This window comes from Podarcis cretensis, assembly GCF_951804945.1.
Source record: "Podarcis cretensis genome assembly, chromosome: 7".
NCBI classification, from domain to species: Eukaryota; Metazoa; Chordata; class Lepidosauria; order Squamata; family Lacertidae; genus Podarcis; species Podarcis cretensis.
Window position 1 is genome coordinate 5,914,732 of NC_137176.1, and position 21,303 is coordinate 5,936,034.

The 21,303-nt window shown below is 46.0% G+C and overlaps 2 protein-coding genes across 3 annotated transcripts in view; one reads left to right on the top strand and one right to left on the bottom strand.

Annotated features, from left to right (window-relative positions):
• LOC307220043 (protein diaphanous homolog 1-like) overlaps positions 1-21,303 on the top strand; it is a 509,109-nt gene that overhangs the window by 15,112 nt on the left and 472,694 nt on the right. The window lies entirely within an intron of this gene.
• Positions 5,683-21,303, bottom strand: part of ARAP3 (ArfGAP with RhoGAP domain, ankyrin repeat and PH domain 3) — a 46,379-nt gene continuing 30,758 nt past the window's right edge. For both annotated transcript variants that reach the window (XM_079983454.1, XM_079983453.1), the window contains exons 20-34: positions 20,477-20,640; positions 19,849-20,061; positions 18,636-18,741; positions 17,480-17,627; positions 17,308-17,376; positions 16,682-16,756; positions 16,193-16,307; positions 15,750-15,878; positions 15,037-15,170; positions 14,330-14,412; positions 14,024-14,059; positions 13,094-13,157; positions 10,411-10,548; positions 9,601-9,639; positions 5,683-6,909 (exon numbers count right to left, since the gene is read on the bottom strand). In XM_079983454.1, coding sequence (XP_079839580.1) covers positions 6,319-6,909; positions 9,601-9,639; positions 10,411-10,548; positions 13,094-13,157; positions 14,024-14,059; positions 14,330-14,412; positions 15,037-15,170; positions 15,750-15,878; positions 16,193-16,307; positions 16,682-16,756; positions 17,308-17,376; positions 17,480-17,627; positions 18,636-18,741; positions 19,849-20,061; positions 20,477-20,640 — 2,104 coding nt within the window. In that variant the 3' untranslated portion in view covers positions 5,683-6,318. The remainder of the gene's footprint in view (positions 6,910-9,600; positions 9,640-10,410; positions 10,549-13,093; positions 13,158-14,023; positions 14,060-14,329; positions 14,413-15,036; positions 15,171-15,749; positions 15,879-16,192; positions 16,308-16,681; positions 16,757-17,307; positions 17,377-17,479; positions 17,628-18,635; positions 18,742-19,848; positions 20,062-20,476; positions 20,641-21,303) is intronic.

Consider the following 21,303-nt stretch of genomic DNA (forward strand, 5'->3'; position numbering starts at 1 on the left):
TTACCCATTGACATTTCAAAGTTTCAGCCCCTTTGTGATGGGATGATGAGCTGCTTGTGCGTAAAGCTTAGTCCCTCAGAGTTTGGCCTGGTTATCAAAGCTCTGTCTATAACGGAGCCCCTTAAACATGACTCCCTCAATCGCTGGCAGAATCCGACAGTGGGCGTTTGCGGAAACGCTTCCAGCATAGAAGCTCCTTAACGGAAACGCGTCTTTGGGATTCTCGGCGCGACAGTTTCCGGCGAGGGGTGGGTGTCCCTATAGGAGGTCCTGAAACTTCCCCACTGTTTTCGCTGGAAGTCTCTCTGAGCCATCCCTCCGATTCACTTTCCCTTGGAGCTCCTTCTCTCCCCTTGCTGGTTCCCTCCTCTGCTGCCGAGTCTCTCCTAACCTCCGTGAGCCCTTCCACCGCCTGCCCTTCCGATGGCAGTTCCCTGACACCCTTGTTCTGTCAAATGTGTTTCCTGTAATAGACCTATATCAGCTTTTAATGACGAGATATTTGAGTGTTAAGATTTCTTTTTTCTTTTCCTTTAACCCCTTGACTTTCATACTTATAATTCTCATTGTGGCTTTAATCTGTAAGCTTTCTTGTCTTTAGCAAAATTTGTCTTTAGCAAAATTGTTTGGAAGGCCCAATATAAACCAAATATACTAAAAAATATTATTGCTCCAACCTGAGTCATATATTAACCATGCTTATATTTAACATATGGATTGCGAAATATATGAATAATTAACGTTCTTACATATCTAAATATATATGGTAGACTCTACCCGTTATGTCTATATACACACTGAAATTAACTTTAAGTATTCCCAATCAAATAATTATTATTTGGAAATATTCAAAGAAGGAAATACAGTACCCTCTTTTTCTTTACATTTCCAACATAGATTATCACTATTATGATACATCTTTGCTAATTTTACAGGGGTTAAATACCATCTATACATCATTTTCATAATATTTTCCTTTAACACCGTGCATGCAGTGAACTTGACCCCTTTCCTCCGCAACCTTTTCCAGTCTTCAAACATTATAGTATGTCCCACATCTCTTGCCCAATCAGTCATCACAGATTTAACTTGTTCATCCTTTGTATGCCATTCCAACAATAAATTATACATTTTAGACAGATTTTTAACTTTAGAGTCCAACAACTCCATTTCCAACTTAGTTTTTTCTGAAGCAAAACCATTTTTATTATCCAATTTGTACAATTCATTAATCTGGTGATATTGTAGCCAATTTATTTTATCTTTAATTTGATCAAGTGGTTTTAATTTATATCCTTCTTTATCTTCCAGTAACAGATCAGAGTATCTCAACCACTTGGTTTCCATATTTAACTTTTTCTGGGCCTTTGCCTCCATCACACATATAACTTCCACACCATACCATCCAGAGACTAATGGACTAGTTGAGAAGTTTAATGGAAGTTTGATCCGTATGATCAAAGCCTACGTAGGAGAAAACCCTACTGACTGGGACTGCAAATTACAACTCCTCTTGTACGCATACCGAGACATTCCACAAGAGAGTACCTGGTATAGTCCATTTGAACTTTTACTATGGTGCAAAGTCAAAGGACCTTTAGATCTACTCCGAATGAATTGGGAGGATCACCCAGATAGTGATTCAGATTCAGAGATGGAATATCTGTACAAACTGCAAAACACTTTACACCATTCCTTAGAAATAGCAGGAGAAAATTTAAAAGCCGCCCAAGCAAAGCAAAAAATATGGTATGATAAAAAGGCCAGAGAGAGAACCTTTGGGCCAGAAGATGAAGTGTTGCTGCTAAGGCCAATAAAGGGAAATAAATTGCAATTAGCCTGGGAGGGATCGTACAAGATTGTGTCCAAAATGAATAACATGAACTACATTATCCAGCAGGGGGATGAAGGGCGCAGAGTGGTTCATGGGAACATGCTAAGAGCCTACCATAGAACCAACAGCTGGGCTCTATATGCTATAAGAGAGGACTCGGAAAAAACACGACATACTGTGCTGGGAAGGGAGAGGGGAGCAACGTTGTAATCAGAGAGAAGTGAATCTAGCCCCTTCATTAACCCAATCACAGCGGGAGGAGGTAGGAAGTATCCTACAAAAATATAAAGCCGTCTTTAGTAATGTTCCGGGAATAGCAAAGTCCATTGCATAGACACTGGGGATGCTAAACCCATTGCAGTGACCCCTTATCTGATAACTGCGACATACATGGATAAAATCTGCAACGAGGTGCAGGAGATGCTAAAGGCAGGGATCATAACATCCTAAGAGAATCCCTGGGCAGCACCGGTAGTGCTGGTAGACAAACCTGATGGCTCTATAAGATTTTGTGTTGATTACCGAAAGTTAAATCACGTCACTAAGGCGGATGCCTATCTAATGCCCTGCTTAGATGACCTAATTGAGACCATAGGCAGGTGCTATTTCATTACCTGTCTAGACTTGACAGAAGACTATTATCAAGTAAGAATGTCCTGGGGACCAGGAAAAGACTGCCTTTAGAAGTCCCCATGGATTATATGAGTTTAAAGTGATGGCCTTTGGACTAAAAAAATGTGCCAGCGACCTTTCAAAGGCTAGTGGATAAGATCCTGCATGGATTAAGGGAGTTTACAGTAGGTTACTTGGGTGATATTGCAATTTTTAGTCAAACCTGGTCCGAACACAAAGAGCACCAAGAGTTAGTTCTACAAAGAATTAAAGAGGCAGACTTGACCATTAAGGCTAGTAAAAGTCAGATTGGGGACTCAGAAATCAAGTACCTTGGACATATGGTGGGTGGAGGAATAATAAAGCCTTTAGAGACCAAGGTGGAGGCAATTACGAACAGGCCTACTCCTACATCAAAAAAGAAAGTGAGAGCATTTTTAGGTTTGGCAGGGTGTTATTGAAAATTTATCCCTAAGTTCAGTGAACTAGCTGCACCACTGACCGACTTGACTCACAAGAAAGAACCGGAGCGTGTTGAGTGGACATCAGTGTGCTTGCAGTCATTTGATGCGCTAAAGAATGCCTTGACTGCCGGATCAGTCCTCGTCGCAACAAACTACGACCTAGAGTTCACCATCTTTACAGATGCATTGAATGCTGGGATTGGAGCCGTGCTGAGTTAACCGGGAGAAGAAGACAACCTGCATCCGATCAGGTATGTCGGCAAGAAATTGCTACTCAGAAACACCTTTCCATGATAGAAAAAGAATGTTTTGCTATCGTCTAGTCCCTACAGAAGTTAAAACCATGCACCTGGGGCCAGAAATTTATACTGTGCACCGATCATTCACCCTTGCTTTGGCTAAGGATGATGAGAACTAATAGCAAACTGATGAGGTGGGCCCTGTTGCTGCAGGACTTCAGTTTCACCATAAGAAGCGTGAAAGGCTCCCTGAACATTGTGGCTGATGCTTTATCAAGAGACCCGATGGTGAAGGTTAACCATGGACAGTTAATAATTTTTCCTGTAGATCAGTGTTTCCCAACCTTGTGCCTCCAGCTGTTTTTGGACTACAATTGCCATCATCCCTTGCCACTGGTCTTGCTAGTCAGGGATGATGGGAGTTGTAGTTCAAAAACAGCTGGAGGCACAAGGTTGGGAAACACTGCTGTAGAGTTGTTTTAAATGTCAAATGCAACTGAGTTGTTTTAAATGTCAAATTGCAGTTTGATCAGGAGTGTAACTCTGTTCAGTTATCCCTCCTGATCAAACTTCTTTAAGGGGGGAGGGATGTGGTGTTTGCCTGTTCGTTTGAAAATGTCTGTACAGGGGGAGAGAAAGTGTTAATATGTAGACCAATAGGAAAGCCGGAGGTGGAGCCTACCTGTTTATAAAAGGGTTTAGCCTGAGGTTTGGGTGAGGGTAGTTGGTTGGTCTTAGTGGGTAGTTGGTTGGTTTTAGTGGGTTGGTTGGGAAAGGCAGTTGGAAAAGCAGTTGGCAGAGAGTTGGAAATAGAGAGACAGTGCAGTTGGTTCTTGTGTCAGAGGAGGTAGTATAGAGACAGGATAAAATAAGACTAAGAAGGTAAAGAGTAACAACGTTTGGAATGCAGTTAAAGTTTGTTTGTATCTGCAATAAACTATACTCTTCTTTGTTAACTTGAGAACCTGACTGAGACTAAGTGATTTATTGGGGAGGACCTGGTTGGTGGCAGCGGATTAGTGGTGTACGGGTCAATAGTCCGTGAGACGACTGGGGGCTCCGTACGAATGCCACAGCAGCCCTTTAAAAATATGAAAACAGGGTAAACATATGCTCCATGTGCATTTATTTATTCACCTCTGATCAATTGTTCACTTTGGGGAATATGTATATACAGTGATACCTTGGGTTAAGTACTTAATTCGTTCCGGAGGTCTGTTCTTAACCTGAAACTGTTCTTAACCTGAAGCACCACTTCTAATGGGGCCTCCTGCTGCTGCTGCGCCGCCAGAGCACGATTTCTGTTCTCATCCTGAAGCAAAGTTCTTAACCCGAGGTACCATTTCTGGGTTAGCAGAGTCTGTAACCTGAAGCGTCTGTAACCTGAAGCGTATGTAACCCGAGGTATCACTGTATATTAATTGTTAAGTGGCCAGGTCCTAAGAGCAGAGTTGAATGCCTCATAGCTCTTATCTCTTTCCTACCCATAATATGGCACCTGCTGGTCAGGATGTCCAGCTTGCCTCTTTGGAAACAAGCTCTCACCTGGCTGGATTTTGAATTTTGTGCCATGTTGACTTCAGCTGGCAGATGAGAGTCCTCCTTTTGTTGAATGTTGGAAAGGACGTGTTGAATATAAACTAAATGTAATGTTATTTTTTACACTTGTATGTTATTTTTTTACACTTATATGTAGCCCATGTGAGGACTTTCATTGAGTCCTCTCTCAAATTACCCTGTTACTTCCCTTAATACACTTCTTTGCTACTTTATAATATATTGGGAATTAAATTGTTTATTGAACAGAGATGAATAGCTGGCTCTCTTTTTGGCTTCACTTTCATAAATATTTAGATTTGATTCCAATGATTTCAAGTTCACTGCCTGGATCATAAATGAATCTGAGAGTCAGATTTGATGTTACCATTGGGAAAGCCACAACTAAAAAAAAAAATAGCAGTAGGGATGGGTGGGTATTTAAAGTTCCCAGCATTTTCCTGATTTAAAAAACTTCCATGATGCTTTTTGTCCCACAGGGCAAAACCTAGAGATGCGTAGCTGCATATTTTGCTGCCTAGGGCAAAAAGGGAAGGGAAATTTTCATCAGGAAAATGGCACATGTCCCAGTGATGATCCAAATCATTTGAGGTTTCTACGCAGAGGTTGGATGGTCATCTGTTATAGATGCTTTAATTGAGATTCCTGCATAGCAGGGGGTTGGACTAGATGACCAATTCTATGATTTTGTGAAGTTCAGATGTCCAACTGAGAAGAGTGAAGTGTGTTTTTAACTGCCTCTGGATCCTGAGGGCCAACTGGAATGTGCAGTCTTGAGACACTTCCTCAGAGTTTCACCCAGTCACCATCACCACCTCAGAAGTGGTTTACCGCATTCCCTTCACCAATCTTCAAGCAGTTGTGGCTCATTTACTTGTCTCCAGTACGGTATGAACAAACCTTTGGCTCCCATATCTACCGTGCACATTAATCAGCTCTGTTCTAGATAACTTAGCATAAACAAACTCTTGCTCTCTGTTGTACAAAATTCATTTATTCCAAGTGGCAGTATGAATATTGCTGGAAATGCTCAGGATTTCCTTACCTTTTCAAGAACATTTATTCCCTGTGCAGGCCTGTCTAAACAGAAATATATGGCCACGCCATCCAAATTTTGCACCATGAACAGCTGAAGTCTGTGACATGTTCAGATTATCACAGTACATACTCAGCCACCTATTTGACTTCTATGATTCATTCCGGCATTGCACATAGGCAAGAGTATAATCTTAGCATGAGGGCTAGAAACTTGTAAAAATGAAAGCTGAGGTTCCCAGGAACCTGAATCCTGCACGCAGCACCACATTCTGCATGTGGATATGAGCTGGAGCTGAGGGGGGCACCACCCTTGCCTTAGTAAATATCACCCCACCTTGCTTTCCACCACGCTTCCTCTCTAGAAGTGGACGGGAACTCTAAGGATAAAATAGTTCGAGATGAGGAGAGGATTTCTTAATGCAACGCTTCCAGGCAGGGTATTTGGTTCTACCCATCACAGGCAGAGACGTGATGCAGACCAACAGCCTCCCGCAACTCATGTCATGCTCAGGACTGTGGTGAGCCTAGTTCCAGTTTAAGGGATCTTAGTCCTCAGATCCCGTGACGCTTCCAGCTATGCCTGGGCCCCATCCTGGGGGTTCTGCTTCCCCACTGTGGCAGGTGCCTGGCACTCGTTCTTCCGGAGGATGGCAGAACTCAGCTCCTGCATGAGTTTGTCACTGATGGACAAGTCTGCCTGGAAGCTTTTCTTCCTGGGGGCACCAGCTTGAGGCTCCTCTCCCATTGGAGGTTCTGGAGGGGAGGCAGGTGCCTCTATTGACTGCCCCTGTTCCCAGTCTGGGGCAGGCGGCCCTTGAGGCAACTCAGTCATTCTCTCTACAGCGGCACTTGGGGCCACACTGTGTCCTGGGAGCTTGTCTGGGAGGAGGTCCTTCCCCTCCTCCAGCCTGAGGGTCCTCTCAAAGCAGCATCCTTTTGCCACGTTGATTCCAGATGTCCTGGGGGCTGGGCAGGGGGGCAGTGAGCTGGATACTGCCTGCTCTGAGCATGGAACTGGCTTTTTGGTTCGGTCCACGGGAGGCAGCAGGGACTGTTGGAGCTCCAGAAATCCCATGTCGGCAAAGTTTCCCACCTCCTCATAGACAGGCTCAGACTCAGCCGCCTCCTGCTGCTCCTCTAGTGAATCCTGATGCATTTTCATTGGCTGTGAGGAGTCAAGGCAAAAGGAGGCCATTAATGGATTTGCCATTGCTTGGGCTTGCGGCAGAAAGAAACATTCCACAATTGTTCTGAGCAGGGGTTGCCTGTCTTGTTTTTCCGCCTGAGGCAAAACAGGAAGGTGCCATCTCCACCACTGCTGAGCCTCATTTACGGGGGTTGTGCAGCGGTTTCCAGCAAAATCTCACCGGAAGCCACTGTTGCTTCTGCAGTGGTAGTGGCAGCAGGAGCAGGTGGGACACCCATGGGGACACTGCCTCATGGGATTCTGCCACTGAGGTGGCTGCCTCAGTCAGCCTCAAGGTTGGGCTGGCCCTGGTTCTGCAATTTTAGTCTCTGCAGCTTGGACCAATAACCTAATTGCCTGAGGCTCAGGCCTAGTCTAGTAAGCTACCCAGGACTATGTGTGCAATCACACAAATCCTAGAAGTCTGGCCTCCTGCCCTGGTTTGGCTCTGACACTGCAGGTGTGTCTAATAGGCCTCAACCACAAGTCAAGGCCCAGGCTGCCACCCTTCCTTCTCCTTGCCATAGCAGACGGCAGTCCTGGGTGAGGCTATAATAATAATAATAATAATAATTTATTATTTGTACCCCGCCCATCTGGCTGGGTCTCCCCAGCCACTCTGGGCGGCTTCCATAAAAACCAAAAATACACTAAAATATCACAGATTAAAAACTTCCCTGAACAGGGCTGCCTTAAGATGTCTTCTGAATGTCAGGTAGTTATTTATTGCTTTGACATCTGATGGGAGGGCGTTCCACAGGGCAGGCGCCACGACCGAGAAGGCCCTCTGCCTGGTTCCCTGTAGCTTTGCTTCTCGCAATGAGGGAACCGCCAGAAGGCCCTCGGCACTGGACCTCAGCGTCTGGGCAGAACGATGGAGGTGGAGACGCTCCTTCAGGTATACTGGGCCGAGGCCGTTTAGGGCTTTAAAGGTCAACACCAGCACTTTGAATTATGCTCGGAAACGTACTGGGAGCCAATGTAGGTCTTTCAAGACCGGTGTTATGTGGTCTTGGCGGCCGCCCCCAGTCACCAGTCTAGCTGCCGCATTCTGGATTAGTTGTAGTTTCCGAGTCACCTTCAAAGGTAGCCCCACGTAGAGCACATTGCAGTAGTCCAAGCGGGAGATAACTAGAGCATGCACCACTCTGGCGAGACAGTCCGCAGGCAGGTAGGGTCTCAGCCTGCGTACCAGGTGGAGTTGGTAGACAGCTGCCCTGGATACAGAATTGACCTGCGCCTCCATGGACAGCTGTGAGTCCAAAATGACTCCCAGGCTGCGCACCTGGTCCTTCAGGGGCACAGTTACCCTATTCAGGACCAGGGAGTCCTCCACACCAGCCCGCCCCCTGGCCCCAAAAAACAGTACTTCTGTCTTGTCAGGATTCAACCTCAATCCATTAGCCGCCATCCATCCTCCAACCGCCTCCAGGCACTCACACAGGACCTTCACCGCCTTCACTGGTTCTGATTTGAAAGAGAGGTAGAGCTGGGTATCATCTGCATATTGATGAACACCCAGTCCAAACCCCCTGATGATCTCTCCCAGCGGCTTCATATAGATGTTAAAAAGCATGGGGGAGAGGACGGAACCCTGAGGCACCCCACAAGTGAGGGCCCAGGGGTCTGAACACTCATCCCCCCCCCACCACTTTCTGAACACGGCCCAGGAGGAAGGAGCGAAACCACTGTATAACAGTGCCCCCAGCTCCCAGCCCCTCTAGACGGTCCAGAAGGATGTTATGGTCGATTGTATCAAAGGCCGCTGAGAGATCCAGCAGAACTAGGAAACAACTCTAACCTTTGTCCCTAGCTCGCCGGAGATCATCAACCAGCGCGACCAAGGCAGTTTCAGTCCCATGATGAGGCCTGAATCCCGATTGGAAGGGATCCAAATGGTCCGCATCCTCCAGGCGTGCCTGGAGTTGTTCAGCAACCACGCGCTAGAGGCAACTAAGCTTGTCAGTGGCTCACACTTTGTTTGGCATGCATGGGCAATGTTCAAGTTTTCTGAAAAGGCTCAGGGGAGACAGCTTGGGTATTCTCCATTCTGGGATGGCCCAGATCCAACCGGGTTTGAAAGAGGGAGTGCTTGCCCACTCCACAGACATTCTGCAGCACCACGGCCCGGATTTCTCCTTGGCTTGGAGCCGAGATGCATAAAACGGTGAATGAAAATGGATCAGAGGAAGATCAAACCAAAGAATGCACAGAACCTTTGAAGGAAAATACCGATCAAGGTCTGCCAGAATGTGAGAGTGGAATAGTAAAGTGGGAGGCAACAGATGATGAAATGGAGGGGACCTCTTTTTCATTATCATTTGCTTCCTGCTTTTGCTCTTTCTCTTTTTCTTTTATCCACTATGCTTTTGCTTTGTTTTTTGTTTGATGTCATCTTCTCTGGGTTAATGAGGGTACACACAGGAAGGTGATGGCTGGCTGATGAAAGACCCTGTGCGAGAGGCAGAGAAGGGAAGGTCTCCCAGGGTGGGAGGCTGGGAGAAGAAGAAAGGGAAGCTCCCAGGTGAGAGCTGGGAGGGTTCACCCTGTTCTGTGTGAGACAAGGGTTCAAGATCTACCTCTGAGAGAAAGCTTTGTATTTCCCCCCTCTATTAACAGTGTAAGGGATACAGGATAAGTATGTAATACTGTAAATGCATAGGTACTTACAAAAAACATGGACAATGTCCTTCGTGTGTGCAGGCGGTGCTGCAAACAAGAGGAATAAAAGTGATCAGATGATGCAATTCACACCACAAGCAGACAAGAAGGAAGAGCAGATTAATCAGTCTTGGTTATGACTTGGAAAGCTTAGCAGAGATCCAGAGGTTGGGGTCGCTGGGTTTATTTTTATACCATCTTGTTTTTCCTTTGGAGAAAAAGCAAGAGGGGCAAAGTATGCCTCATCCTCTTCTCAGAAGGTTCTGCTGTTGCTCTTTCTGGGCATGCAGTTTCCACCTACAATCCAGGGCACCAGAAGAATAAGTCATGAGGAGGCCCTTTAGCCCACAAGGTGAAGGGGCTGGTGGCTCCTCAACCAGCTAAGAGATCTGCTCAAGGTGAACACCAATTCAGATTTATTGGCTGAGAAGAGCTTTCTTAGAAGCAATATGTTGGTTGCTTCATTGCCAGTTGTTCTTCTAAGACCAGAGGCCCTGGCTTCATGGATGAGGCTGGGGAGGTTTACTCATGAGACAGTGTCCTCAATAAAGCACATTCAGACATCGTGTGGGAATTAATTCCTCTTGTAATGAGGAAGTGACTCTCCCATAACTTCAGCTAAACACAGAAATAGATCACCCACCAATTACTCTTCCTGGGCTCTGGCACGAACTGTACCACTTTCTTAGGGCATACAACCAGCAGAAGGAAATGCTTTACATTTGAGCACAGGGATTGTAAAGCTGCTCATGCTTTGCAGCTTGCTCTTGTTTCATGGAAGAGCAGGGCTTCAGCAGGAGCCAGGTCATGCAGCCTTACCAGGGTCTGGTTAGCAGAGAGCATGGTGGGATTGGTGCTGTCTCCCCGTAGAGGGATCAGGGGCATGGTGCCAAACTTCTGCTTGGATAGGTCAGAAGACGAGCGCCGACGCAGGATGACCGGGCGGATGCTGTCATGCTAAAGGAAGGAAAGTCAACAACTATTTCTTTATATTACCAGTCACAACACATTCACTGACATCATGCCACCCATGACATGCTTCAGTGGAGGCATGCGTGTGGTCGTTGGTTCATCATTCCCTACTCCTAGGTATGGGGCTCTAATGTACCAGTATACAACAAAAGATGTGCATGAGGGTAGCTGGTGCCCTGCCTTAATCTGTGCCATTGCTTCAAATGCTTTCTCCCAGCCCAGGTCTGACATGAAGTGAGCCGAGTTGTGGAGAAATACATCAAAACATGGCTGACCCTTCCACATTTCATCTGGCCGGTTGCTACATTTTGAGACTGATTTTAGGAGAGAGCCATCCTTTGATATCTCTTGTTTCAGGCCTGCAAGGTTATTTTGCCCTTTTGAGTAGAAGATGCAATGGATATTTTTTATTATTATTCTATAAGTGTGTTCTTAGTAATAGATACTAACCGCTTGCAGTGACTACCTGTTGAACCAACATGCTTCCTTCACAAGAGGCAGGCAACTTATTATTATTATTATTATTATTATTATTATTATGTTCTGAAGTTTATTGTTCAAGCCAAAAGTCATGACCAACTTGCAGCAATAGTATGAATAAAATATTACAGAACATACATCCATAATATAAGCTGGCATCCATAACGAGAGAAGATACCAGAGACACCAACACTCTTAAATCTACAGTGGTACCTCTGTTTACAGACGCTTCAAGTTACAGACGCTTCAGGTTACAGACTCGGCTAACCCAGAAATAGTACCTCGGGTTAAGAACTTTGCTTCAGGATGAGAACAGAAATTGCGCCGTGGTGGTGCGGCGACAGCGGGAGGCCCCATTAGCTAAAGTGGTGCTTCAGGTTAAGAACAGTTTCAGGTTAAGAACGGACCTCCAGAACGAATTAAGTTCTTAACCCGAGGCACCATTGTACCTTGATTTCATATTAAACCATTGAATCACCAAAACAACTTAGATAAAATTGTCATATCTCATTTTCCCTCTCTTTTTTGCAGCCAGTGCATAGAGGACCACTCTCTGTGTTACAAAGCTATTATTGTCACTTAAAAGAAACCAAACCCTTTCTGCTGGGGTGTACTTGGTTGCTTGTGTGAACAAAGGTTTCAGAAAGTGATATCTTGGGTCTCTATGTAAGGGGCAGGCTAACAGAGAATGAGTGATGTCTTCCACCATAAGTTGGTCACAAATGCAGTCTGTCTGCGTACAGGACTTGGAAATGCAGCATTAACTTATGTGGAATATTTAAAATGCACAATAAGCCCAGCACCCACCACAATCACACAGGCACCTGCTGTCAGAGGCAAAGATGATGTTTGGTAGAAAGCTTAGCATGCAAAGTTTGCAGCTCCGTTAATGGTTTTTTATTTGGAACGGAGTTCAAAGATTTTCCCTTTTATCGTTGCAGGCAGAAAATGGCTGCAAAGCAAAAACCTGTTATAAAGCAGTGGACTATTTATGGCACTTCTGATTATTTCTATCTGGGTTTCATCATTAACCCTTTAGGGAACTTCACATTAGTAATGAAAGAGTTGCATCTGGAGGAGGTGGCTGCTGCAAAATGTTTAGTAAAAGGAAGCACAGCCAATGTACCTCCCCAACACTAAAAAGGCTATGGTTGAAAAAAAGAATAGAAAAGGGGCAACATCATCCTCTCCTTTTCCCTTTTAATTTGCTGGCTTTTCAACAACATTATTGCTATGTTGCTCAAGAGTGTGGGTACAAGACACACACAATTCACCCCATTTCACTGTGCCTTGTAGGAAGGGAAAGCATCTTTGCTGGGTGAAAGAGCCACAGTTTTTCTTGCCCACCTTCACATTTGCAAAACAGAAGTAGCCATATAGTGAAGAAGGGAGGCATTCATTTTCTGGCCCTCTCATGTCATACATTAAACTTGCTATAGGGTTGCTGTGATTGAAGGACTACTCCTCCTACCACTGTGTTGGTGGAAAGATTCACACTTGCCCAAAGGGACTTTCCCTCCTCTCTTCTCCCTGTGGCCCCCTCATATCTGTTTCAGAACTTCCCCCAAACCCCTGGAGCAAATTTGGGGAGGGTGCTAGGTATGCATGGGGGCGGGAGGAGAGAGGGAAGTCCTGTCATGCAAGCATAAATGCTTGCACATTGGATTCTAACCATTTTCTCCAACAAATGCACTGAAAATCTGAAACAACTTGTCCTTGGAGTGAAAACAGGTGAGTTTCACCTGAAGAAGGAATAGTTGAGCTTTTTCCTGAGGGTGACCCATGGCAGATCTCCCATCTGAATATATTTTCAGGTAAGACTCTGTTGGGTGTTGTCACCACAAGGGCAGGTCGTTGCTAGATAAAAGGATGAACAATCCAGGAAACGTTTTTTGTGAAGATGACATCACAAATCAGAACAAAACTATCACATCAGTGTTACGGTCAATCACAGATATTTCATTAGCAAACTACTTGAAAGCAATTCCCTATACATAACTTGGACTGAAGGGAACACTGCATGTTCCTGGCTGAGTGCTTTCTTACACACCTGGGCTTTCAGGATGCTGGTGGTCCAGTCCCACAGATCGGATTGCCCCATGCATGCTAAATACCTGTGGAACAAACACTCCCTGTTACTGCCAACATTGGTGACTTTTGTCCCACCCTACTCCCTAGCTCAACAGGCAGTGCTGCGTTCCCTGGAGCAGCTAAAGGTGGCTGGTGAAGTTTATCCAGGGAAAGGACTCAAAAGAACATCAAAACTGCCCTGTTGGATTGGACCAAAGACCTGCATTCTATTTGCACCAATGGCCAGACAGATGCCTTCTTAAGTTCAATGATAGGGCATGGACCACCCACTGTTCTTTTGTCCCCAGAATCTCAGGGGCTTTGCTGTCTCTGACTATGGAAGTTTCATTCAGCCGCTGCAACTCACAGCCACCGAGATTAGGATTGGAGGATTTGTAATTCCCACTTGAAACCTGTGAGGGAAAGGCTTGCACCTGAATCTCTCCAAGTTTGTCCAGTTATGCTACAACAGATTCCAAAAGGAGGCAGTGAACAAGACAATGTCACCTTCAATTCATGTTTCTTTTCTTCCCTAACGCTGCCTGATGGGCATGGGAGCTGTGAGCAGTAGCCAGACACGGCTGGTCTTAGCCAGTGAACTGCCCTCACGAGTGATGGAAGCAGCCCTTTGGTGCATCCCTGAGCAACTGCACTCTCAAGCTGAACAGCAGCCTGTAAGAAAGTGGGTGGTACACCACCTGCCATTTTAATATGGACGTGGGATGCCATTTGTGGACTATAGTCACATTCATGCATCAGAGGCAGTCCCATTGTGACAGGCTCTTTCCACCCTGTCCCACGCAGTGCTTGAGATGAGAAAAGCCCTGGGGCAGAGGAACGGAGGGAAAGTGGGAGGAATAGCTCATCTCCTTACACTGAAAGAACAAAGCAACATAGAAAGGATACTCACAGTTGCTGTTTTTCTAGAACCAGAGTGAAACCCCACCTGTAGCAGAGATGGATACAGAATGAGACAATCCCCTGCTGTCATTCATCTGATGTCATAATTACATCAGGCGACTGACGCCTGTCAAAGTTCAAAGGTGGCAGCGCTTCCCAAGCTCCCATGTCATATAGGACAACAAGTGCAACTGCTGGCCAAAATGGCCTCATAGGCCAGACAAGGAGGTCTAGTGGTTCAAGTCTGGCCTGCAGGCCAGGCGTCTCCCTCACAACCCTACTACTGTAAATTTAATGGGATCCCGTAGTCACTTACTGTGAAGGGGGCTTCAGCTTTTTTCGAATCCCCATGTAAACCTTGGCCATGTCTAGCATCCATTCCCGCTCTGGCTTAGAACTCTGAGGATAGAGAACCAGAAGGTGCAATCATCATTCCAAAGGCATAAGGCATTATTAGCTTTCCCAAAATATAAAGAAAGGGCAGAACTCTTATCTGCTATTTGGGGTTAATTAACTGGGCAATGGAAGGGGGAGATGCTGCCTTTCTGAGAGAGGTTGGATGGAAAGAGACAAAAAGGAAGCTGGAGAGACAAAGGGACTCCCTTCTACTAAAACAGATCTTCAGGGCCCTATGGGTATCCTACAGTTTTGTGGTTTGGGGTAAAAGGATGGAAGGACCACTCCTTGAAATCTGTAATAACTAGAGTCTACCTTTGGGATGAAGGAAGGATTAGTATAGAGGATCATTTAGTCCTTGTGAAATACATGGTGCTTTTTAGCTACTGAGATGATACCAAGCTCTGAAACTTGGTATACCAAGATAATGGCAGCCAAAAAGCCAGTAGCCCTCAATTATTATTAAATTTGTTGGTCACAAAGCAACTTACAACCAAACCTTAAGAGTGAATTTTGCTGGTTTGTTTTAATGGTTGTTTTTTGGAAGTTGTATTGGGCTGCTTTTTAGAAGCTAAGGCAGGATGTGACATTTTAAAATAAACAAATGTATTAGTTGGGTTGCTATACCCGTTTCTCTTTCAGTAAAAGCAACTTGCGGTCCCTGATGACAAAGTAGCGCTCCTGAAACTTGTTGCCCAGGAGTTTGGGCAACTCCTCACGGCACTTCAGCAGACCACATTTGGGGCTCTCGCGTTTAGCACCTGCAAGGAAATGGGAACATTGGCGGAGAGGTTTACACTCAGCAAGGCACTGCTGCCTAACAATGTTCAGGGTGGTGGAATTATGGAGCCAGCACTCAGAGGCCAAATAACAGACAAGTCGTGGCTCCTTTCAGCTTTGAGATTCTGTGATGAATCTGAACGAAGCAGCCTTAAACTGAGTCAAACCAGTGGCCCACCAAGCACAGCGCTCCACTTTGGCTGGCAGAAACTCTCCAGGGTCTTGCACAGAGATCGTTCTCATCATTTGCTACCTGAGATCCTTTAGCTGGCGAAAGTGAGGATTGAACCTGGGGACTCTGGTAAGAAGCATATGCTCTACTTCTGAGCTACAGTCCCTCCATAAAATAACTTTGTACAAATATCTGACCCATTGAGACCATCATTTTTTTCTCTGATTGGCCACAACTCTGCAGAATTTCAAGCAGAATTTCTCAGTCCTGCTACCCTGGCTAAGAGCCCCAGATTCTACTGCTATATCGCAAAAGTGAGCAGGGGCTGACTTGCTTGTTTCCAGGGCACCAACAAGCTAGGCTACGTGAGAAGGGCATGCTCACTCACCTGTGAAGAGGCAGCTACCTTCTCTAATGGGAACCTTCTTCACCAGCAAATAAGCAGAGCTGGGTTTGGGCAGCTTACACCACTGCAGGGCCTGCTCCAAGACCTTCTCCTTGGGGTGCAGGGGGCGCTCTGAAAAACAAGGGACAGAAAGAGTCCAATGCATGTCCAGAGACCAGATTCAGGGAGCGGGAAGAGCATTCACAAAAATGATTGTTATCAGAGGGTCAAGGATTTTGTGCAAGTTTCATCTGTGTGGCATGAAAACCCTAGGAACATATTCTAAAGCTGTATTTTAATGTAATTATTGTTAAGCAAGAGGTGGGCCTTTTTAATGTAATTATTTTAACAAATAAAAGAATGTCTTGGACACATCTGTGAAACTCTGAAAAACCTCTACAGCTCTCCTGGCACACAGACCCAACAGAAAGGTATCATCTGCTTACCTAGTTCCCCATTCTCTAAGACTTCAAAGGTAAGCCAGATGTCCAGGCTGGGTGCCACATTTCGCATCTCCAGCACCTGATTGGACAGCTCTTCTGCTCTCATTACTGGAGACACCTGCGAGGTGATGAGCAAGCACAGTTCAGTCAGCCAACCCAGAGGCAGGAATGTCAGCATGTGGTCAAGTAAAGGCGCAGAGTCTGAATTTAGAACATTATACACAAATCGTGCAATCAGTTAATGCATTTCAGCATAGAGTTGGAAACTGGCCATGAAGTACAAGGGCATTTCTATGTCTCTATTAGAGCTGAGAGCCCCTCCATCCTGCCCAGGGGCAGCTCTGTGGTTCTGGCCACTCCAGTGGATTTCCTCACACAAGCAGCCTTTCATGGGCTGATCTCTCCACCTCTCTGGCAAAAAGCCAGTGACCTCAGTCCCGTATTACCCAATGACACCAAGGGACAGTGGCTGTTGAGAGGACTGTTGCTCACCTTAAGTGTGACACAGCAGTCAGGGTTCTTCTGCTCTAGGTAAACCTCAAGGATGATATCACCAGCCTGTGAGAGCTGTAGGGAGTAAGGCAAGGGGATAATTCCGTTTAGGCTACTTGTAAAGGGATACCCTTGAAGATGGTGCAAAATGCAGATGTGAGGGTTCTGAGAGGTACAACGAGAGCAAACCACGCAACAGCAGTCCTGCAGAAATTGCACTGGCTGCTGGTTTGCTACCTTGCCCAATTCAAGGTGTAAACTTTGGACTAGAATTCCCTAAATGACTTGGGGCCTAAACACCTGAAGGAGTGCCTTTCCCAAGCTCTGCAGAGTCTGTGGAGGAGACCCTTCTGGTGGTACAGCCAGTGCGTGTGGGTTGTTGTGTGAGCATGTGGAACAGGGACTTTTCTGTGACAAGATCTTAAATGTTCAGCATTTCAGACCACCCACAAACATGTAGGCTACAGTGAAGATTTGTCTGGAGGGGATGCTAACCACACAGAATCAGGAGCCTTCATGAATCCTCATGGATCCAAGCCCTTGCATAATGTCTCTTGGGCTGCTGTGGTTGCCTACATATCTGCTGGGCAACATGCCAAAAGGATGGGCAAGCAAAACTGCAATACCTGGACATCCCTCCAGGTAGTAATCAAACTGTTCTCCAGGTCCATCTGCAACACCTGGTCTTCCTCTATCTACAGGGCAGGAGAAGCAATGCAGTTAGCATGGATGCAAAAAGGCAGAGGCCTACTGTGAAGTAACAGGGAGAGCAGTTGTTTGAAGAGGCAGGCAACTCACATTGAAGATAGGAACATAGTTGTCAATCAGTTCCTCCATCACCTTGACTTCATGTTCCCCCGTTCCATCCGTTTGGAAGAGGCTGGGTGCAAAGAGCAGAGCTAGGTTTTTGGTGGTCATCTGGTTGAGGTCAGCACATTTCTGAACTCTGCGATATCAAATGAGAGAAGGCCGTGAGTACCTGCAGGAGTGAGCGGAGGCACTTCCAGGGCCGGCACTCTTCCAAGCAAGGGGCATTCTGGTAGCCATGTTTGCATATATCCACCAATCTGCCCCATGTGCAGACGTGGCCCCCTCTGCTGCTTCCCTTCTATCTCCTATATCTCTGATGTCCTTCCTCCACATGTGGATCAGAAGGCTGCATGCAGTATCTTCTTTACTTTGACGCTTTCCCATCTCTCCCAACATCTTACTTGAGGTCTGGAGAACAGTATGGAATGGAGCATAACTTTCTCAATTTCTCCACTTCCAACGTGTGAGTCTAACAGGGGTGGGGGAAGCAGGGAATGTTACTCAAAAGGTTAACTGCTTGATAGGACACAAACACATATATTTTTTTTTGGGGGGGGGGTATTTTTCAGTCCATGCACATTCCCCCCACCCCATTATGGACTGAATGAGTATGTTGGAAGGGAGAGTGGGAAGAACTGCATGGATTTTGTTAAGCAACTTTTAGGTGGTTCTCCGTGTCCTGATATCAACAGACCAATGCCACAGCACAGCATTCACTGAAGTTGGTAAGCAGAAGTTGGACTGTCAAAGAAGAGCAGCCTGCAGAAGAACTGTGCACTAGATTGGTTTGCTAACCCTGGAAGAGGGAACTCAACTAGAAAGTGTCCGCCACTCTTCCAGCCAGGGAAATCCTGGCAGCCTCTGATCTCTCATCATGCACATCACCATTGTGCGTTGTGTCATCCAGGTGTGCCATCTTTTCTTAGGACTTAAAAGCAACCAGAGTGGTGAAGGGGGAAGGAATTTAGACGGGGACTGTGGAACTACAGGAGGGGGACTTAATCCTTCCTGGCACCATTTCCCTGATTTTAAATCCAGGGTCTGAAAGGTGTTTTCTGTTCTAAATAGAACACCTTCCACAGGAGCTCTGGGAAGCAAAGAGTGATATTTTTGCGGAGTCCACTGAGGGTGAGTGTAGACTGACCGGTACAGGTGGCCAATCAGAGCAGCCAGGGTCCGGCCATTGAGGCGGGGCAAGCGGCTTATCAGCTCCTTGTATCGCTCCAATCTGTGGGACTTCTGGGAGATTGCTGAAAGAAAGCAGCATAGAATTAAACTTTGGTAAACATACATTCTAAATATTATAATATGTTCTGTTTTATTACTTTACTTATTTATTACATTGATATCCCACCTTCCCTCCAAAAAGCATATATGGTTCTATCCCTCCCTGTTTTATCCTCCAAACATCCCTAAGAGGCAGATTAGCCACAGAGGCAGAAAACTTCATGGCTGAGTGGAGATTTGAACCCTGGCCTCCCAGGTCAACATGTGCTGCTTCAGATGGTTTTTGATACATTCTTCTGCTTGAATTATATCAATAGATACTGGGCTGTATACAAGCAAGAAGAACACCAAAAAAGAAGGGCAATTGGGGAAATCTTTAGTATCCAACAGAGCTTGTATTCCTGAGCAACTTGGTACAAGGAATGCTTGGCTGTGATTTTTTTTTTTTAAGTTTACTCTATTTTCCAAATCAGGTTGTCTATTTGGCCAATCTAGTTCAGTATCAACCATTCTGATTGGCACTGGCTTTCTTGGGTGACAAGCCCAACTGCAGGTGATATTAACAACGGGATTAGCAATTCTGTTGTGTGGGGATTGTTATCCAGATCACAGCATGCAGGGAGGAAAGGTTTCCAGCTGTAGCCACAATCTCTGTGAAAGCCACCTGCCCAGCATAGCAAGTAGCATTAGGGGAAAAGTTCCCTTTAGAACCAAATGAAGCTTTCCCCCTAAGCTTTCTTGCTCTCTCTCTGTGTGTGTAAGAGGTGAATTTCATGGAGACTGCAGCCAGGGCCAAAGACTTAAAGCTCCCCTTCTCTCCTCCCTGCATGTTACAATTTTGACACCCCCATGCCCTGAAAAAGTTGGCATTTAATTTTTAAAAGCACATCAGTTTGTTAGGGTCACATGTAGGCAGACTCTCAGTTTTGTTTTTCTTAACATCATAGAATTCACGGGATATGTCACTGGAAGACAACTTCTTTTGTGGCTCGAATGTATCCCTGCAGTGAGCAAAGCTTTTTGTATGTCACTCCAAAAGTTGTCCCACTGCAGTTGGGATCTAAGGAGTGAAAGGAGGCTTCAGCTGCTGGCTGGCGTATAAAGGAGCAGCATCACAGGGAGGCTGGTACCTGCTGCCTCCTTCCACTGAGGGTGCAGGTATGTGGTGAAAACAGGATCCTCCAGCTCCCGGAAAAACCTCTTCAGCACGTCTGTCACATCCTCAATGAAATTGTCACTGATGCGCAGTTTGACGTTTCGAGCATCCCGTCGGAACTCCTCCATCAAAGTCTTGATTCGAGACTTAGCTCCATTCTTCCGATAAATGCCTTCATGTTGTAGCCCTGATGGAGGAGAAGGAGAAATGAGAGAAAGGTAGTCCAGTGGAAAAAAAAAATGGCACCTAAGGGCTGTGTCTTTGCAGTTGTTATATGAAAAATCAGCAAGGAGATCCCAGGCAGGAAATGGGAAGGAAAAGTTGCAACTGATTAAATACATTGCGCGAGAGTGGGACTCACATTACACACAATGCTCAGTTTTCTTTTACACAAAGCAGCCACAGATGCTGCAATACTGAGTAGAAGACCAGCAAAGAGAAGATAATGGGGACTGTACAACCCTTTCACTCCTTAAAACCTCCTTCAACCGTTTTCAGGTAAAATTCCCCAAGTTGTTTTTGGTGGTGGGCGGCCACTGATGTGTTGGCTCCCAGTAGAATATTGACTTTTGGCCAATGGGAAGAGCCCCTGAGGGACTCACCATACTGGGTGATGAAGGCAATGCAGCTGTTCACGATGATGGGGATGCCACTCCTGCTGAGCTGCTGGTCACGCAGAGCATTCCCTTGCCCCCCTGCTGAAGCCTGAATAGCTGCGCACCATGCGGAGAAGTCCAGCCGCGACGCTCCTTGGAGACAGAATGTCCTAAAACAGAACACAGAATGAGTGTGACTGGTAGGCGAGGAGGGTGGCACCTGTCTCTAGAGTTTGGGCCAGACCTAGGAGTGCAAGAAGAGCCCTCCTGGACAAGAGCAAAGGCCCATTTCAGTCCAACAACCTGTTCTCACAGCAGCCAACCAGTTGCCTCTAAGGAAGTCCACAGGCAGGACACGAGTGCAATAGTTCTCTCGATGTCCAGCACGATGCCACTCTTTCTTTCTTGGGATTTCCTTCCTTCAAGTCCACTGTTCTCAGAACTACATACCCGTCCCCCTGCCACACTGAAACCCAATTCATTGGCTCCATCACAACCCTCTGTTTTCTGGATATTACTCCCCCCACACCCCCTTATTACTAACACTCCTTTAATACTGTCCTCTACAGCACAATAATTTAACACTGTTTCCTCCCCACTCCCCTGCTTGCCACTAACTCTTCTTTTTGGCACAGAGTATAGTTGTTTTAAAACCAGACACATCCTAGATCTTGCTCCTCTCTGCTTGCTGGATGCAGGGAAACTGGCAGAATAACAGGGAAATGGGCAAAGCTATTCCCAGGCATGGATGCTGAGGTGGGGACAGCCAAGGCAGTGAGCTCTGTATCAGTTGTCAGGAACTCTGGGGACACACTTAGCTCTCACCCTGCTCT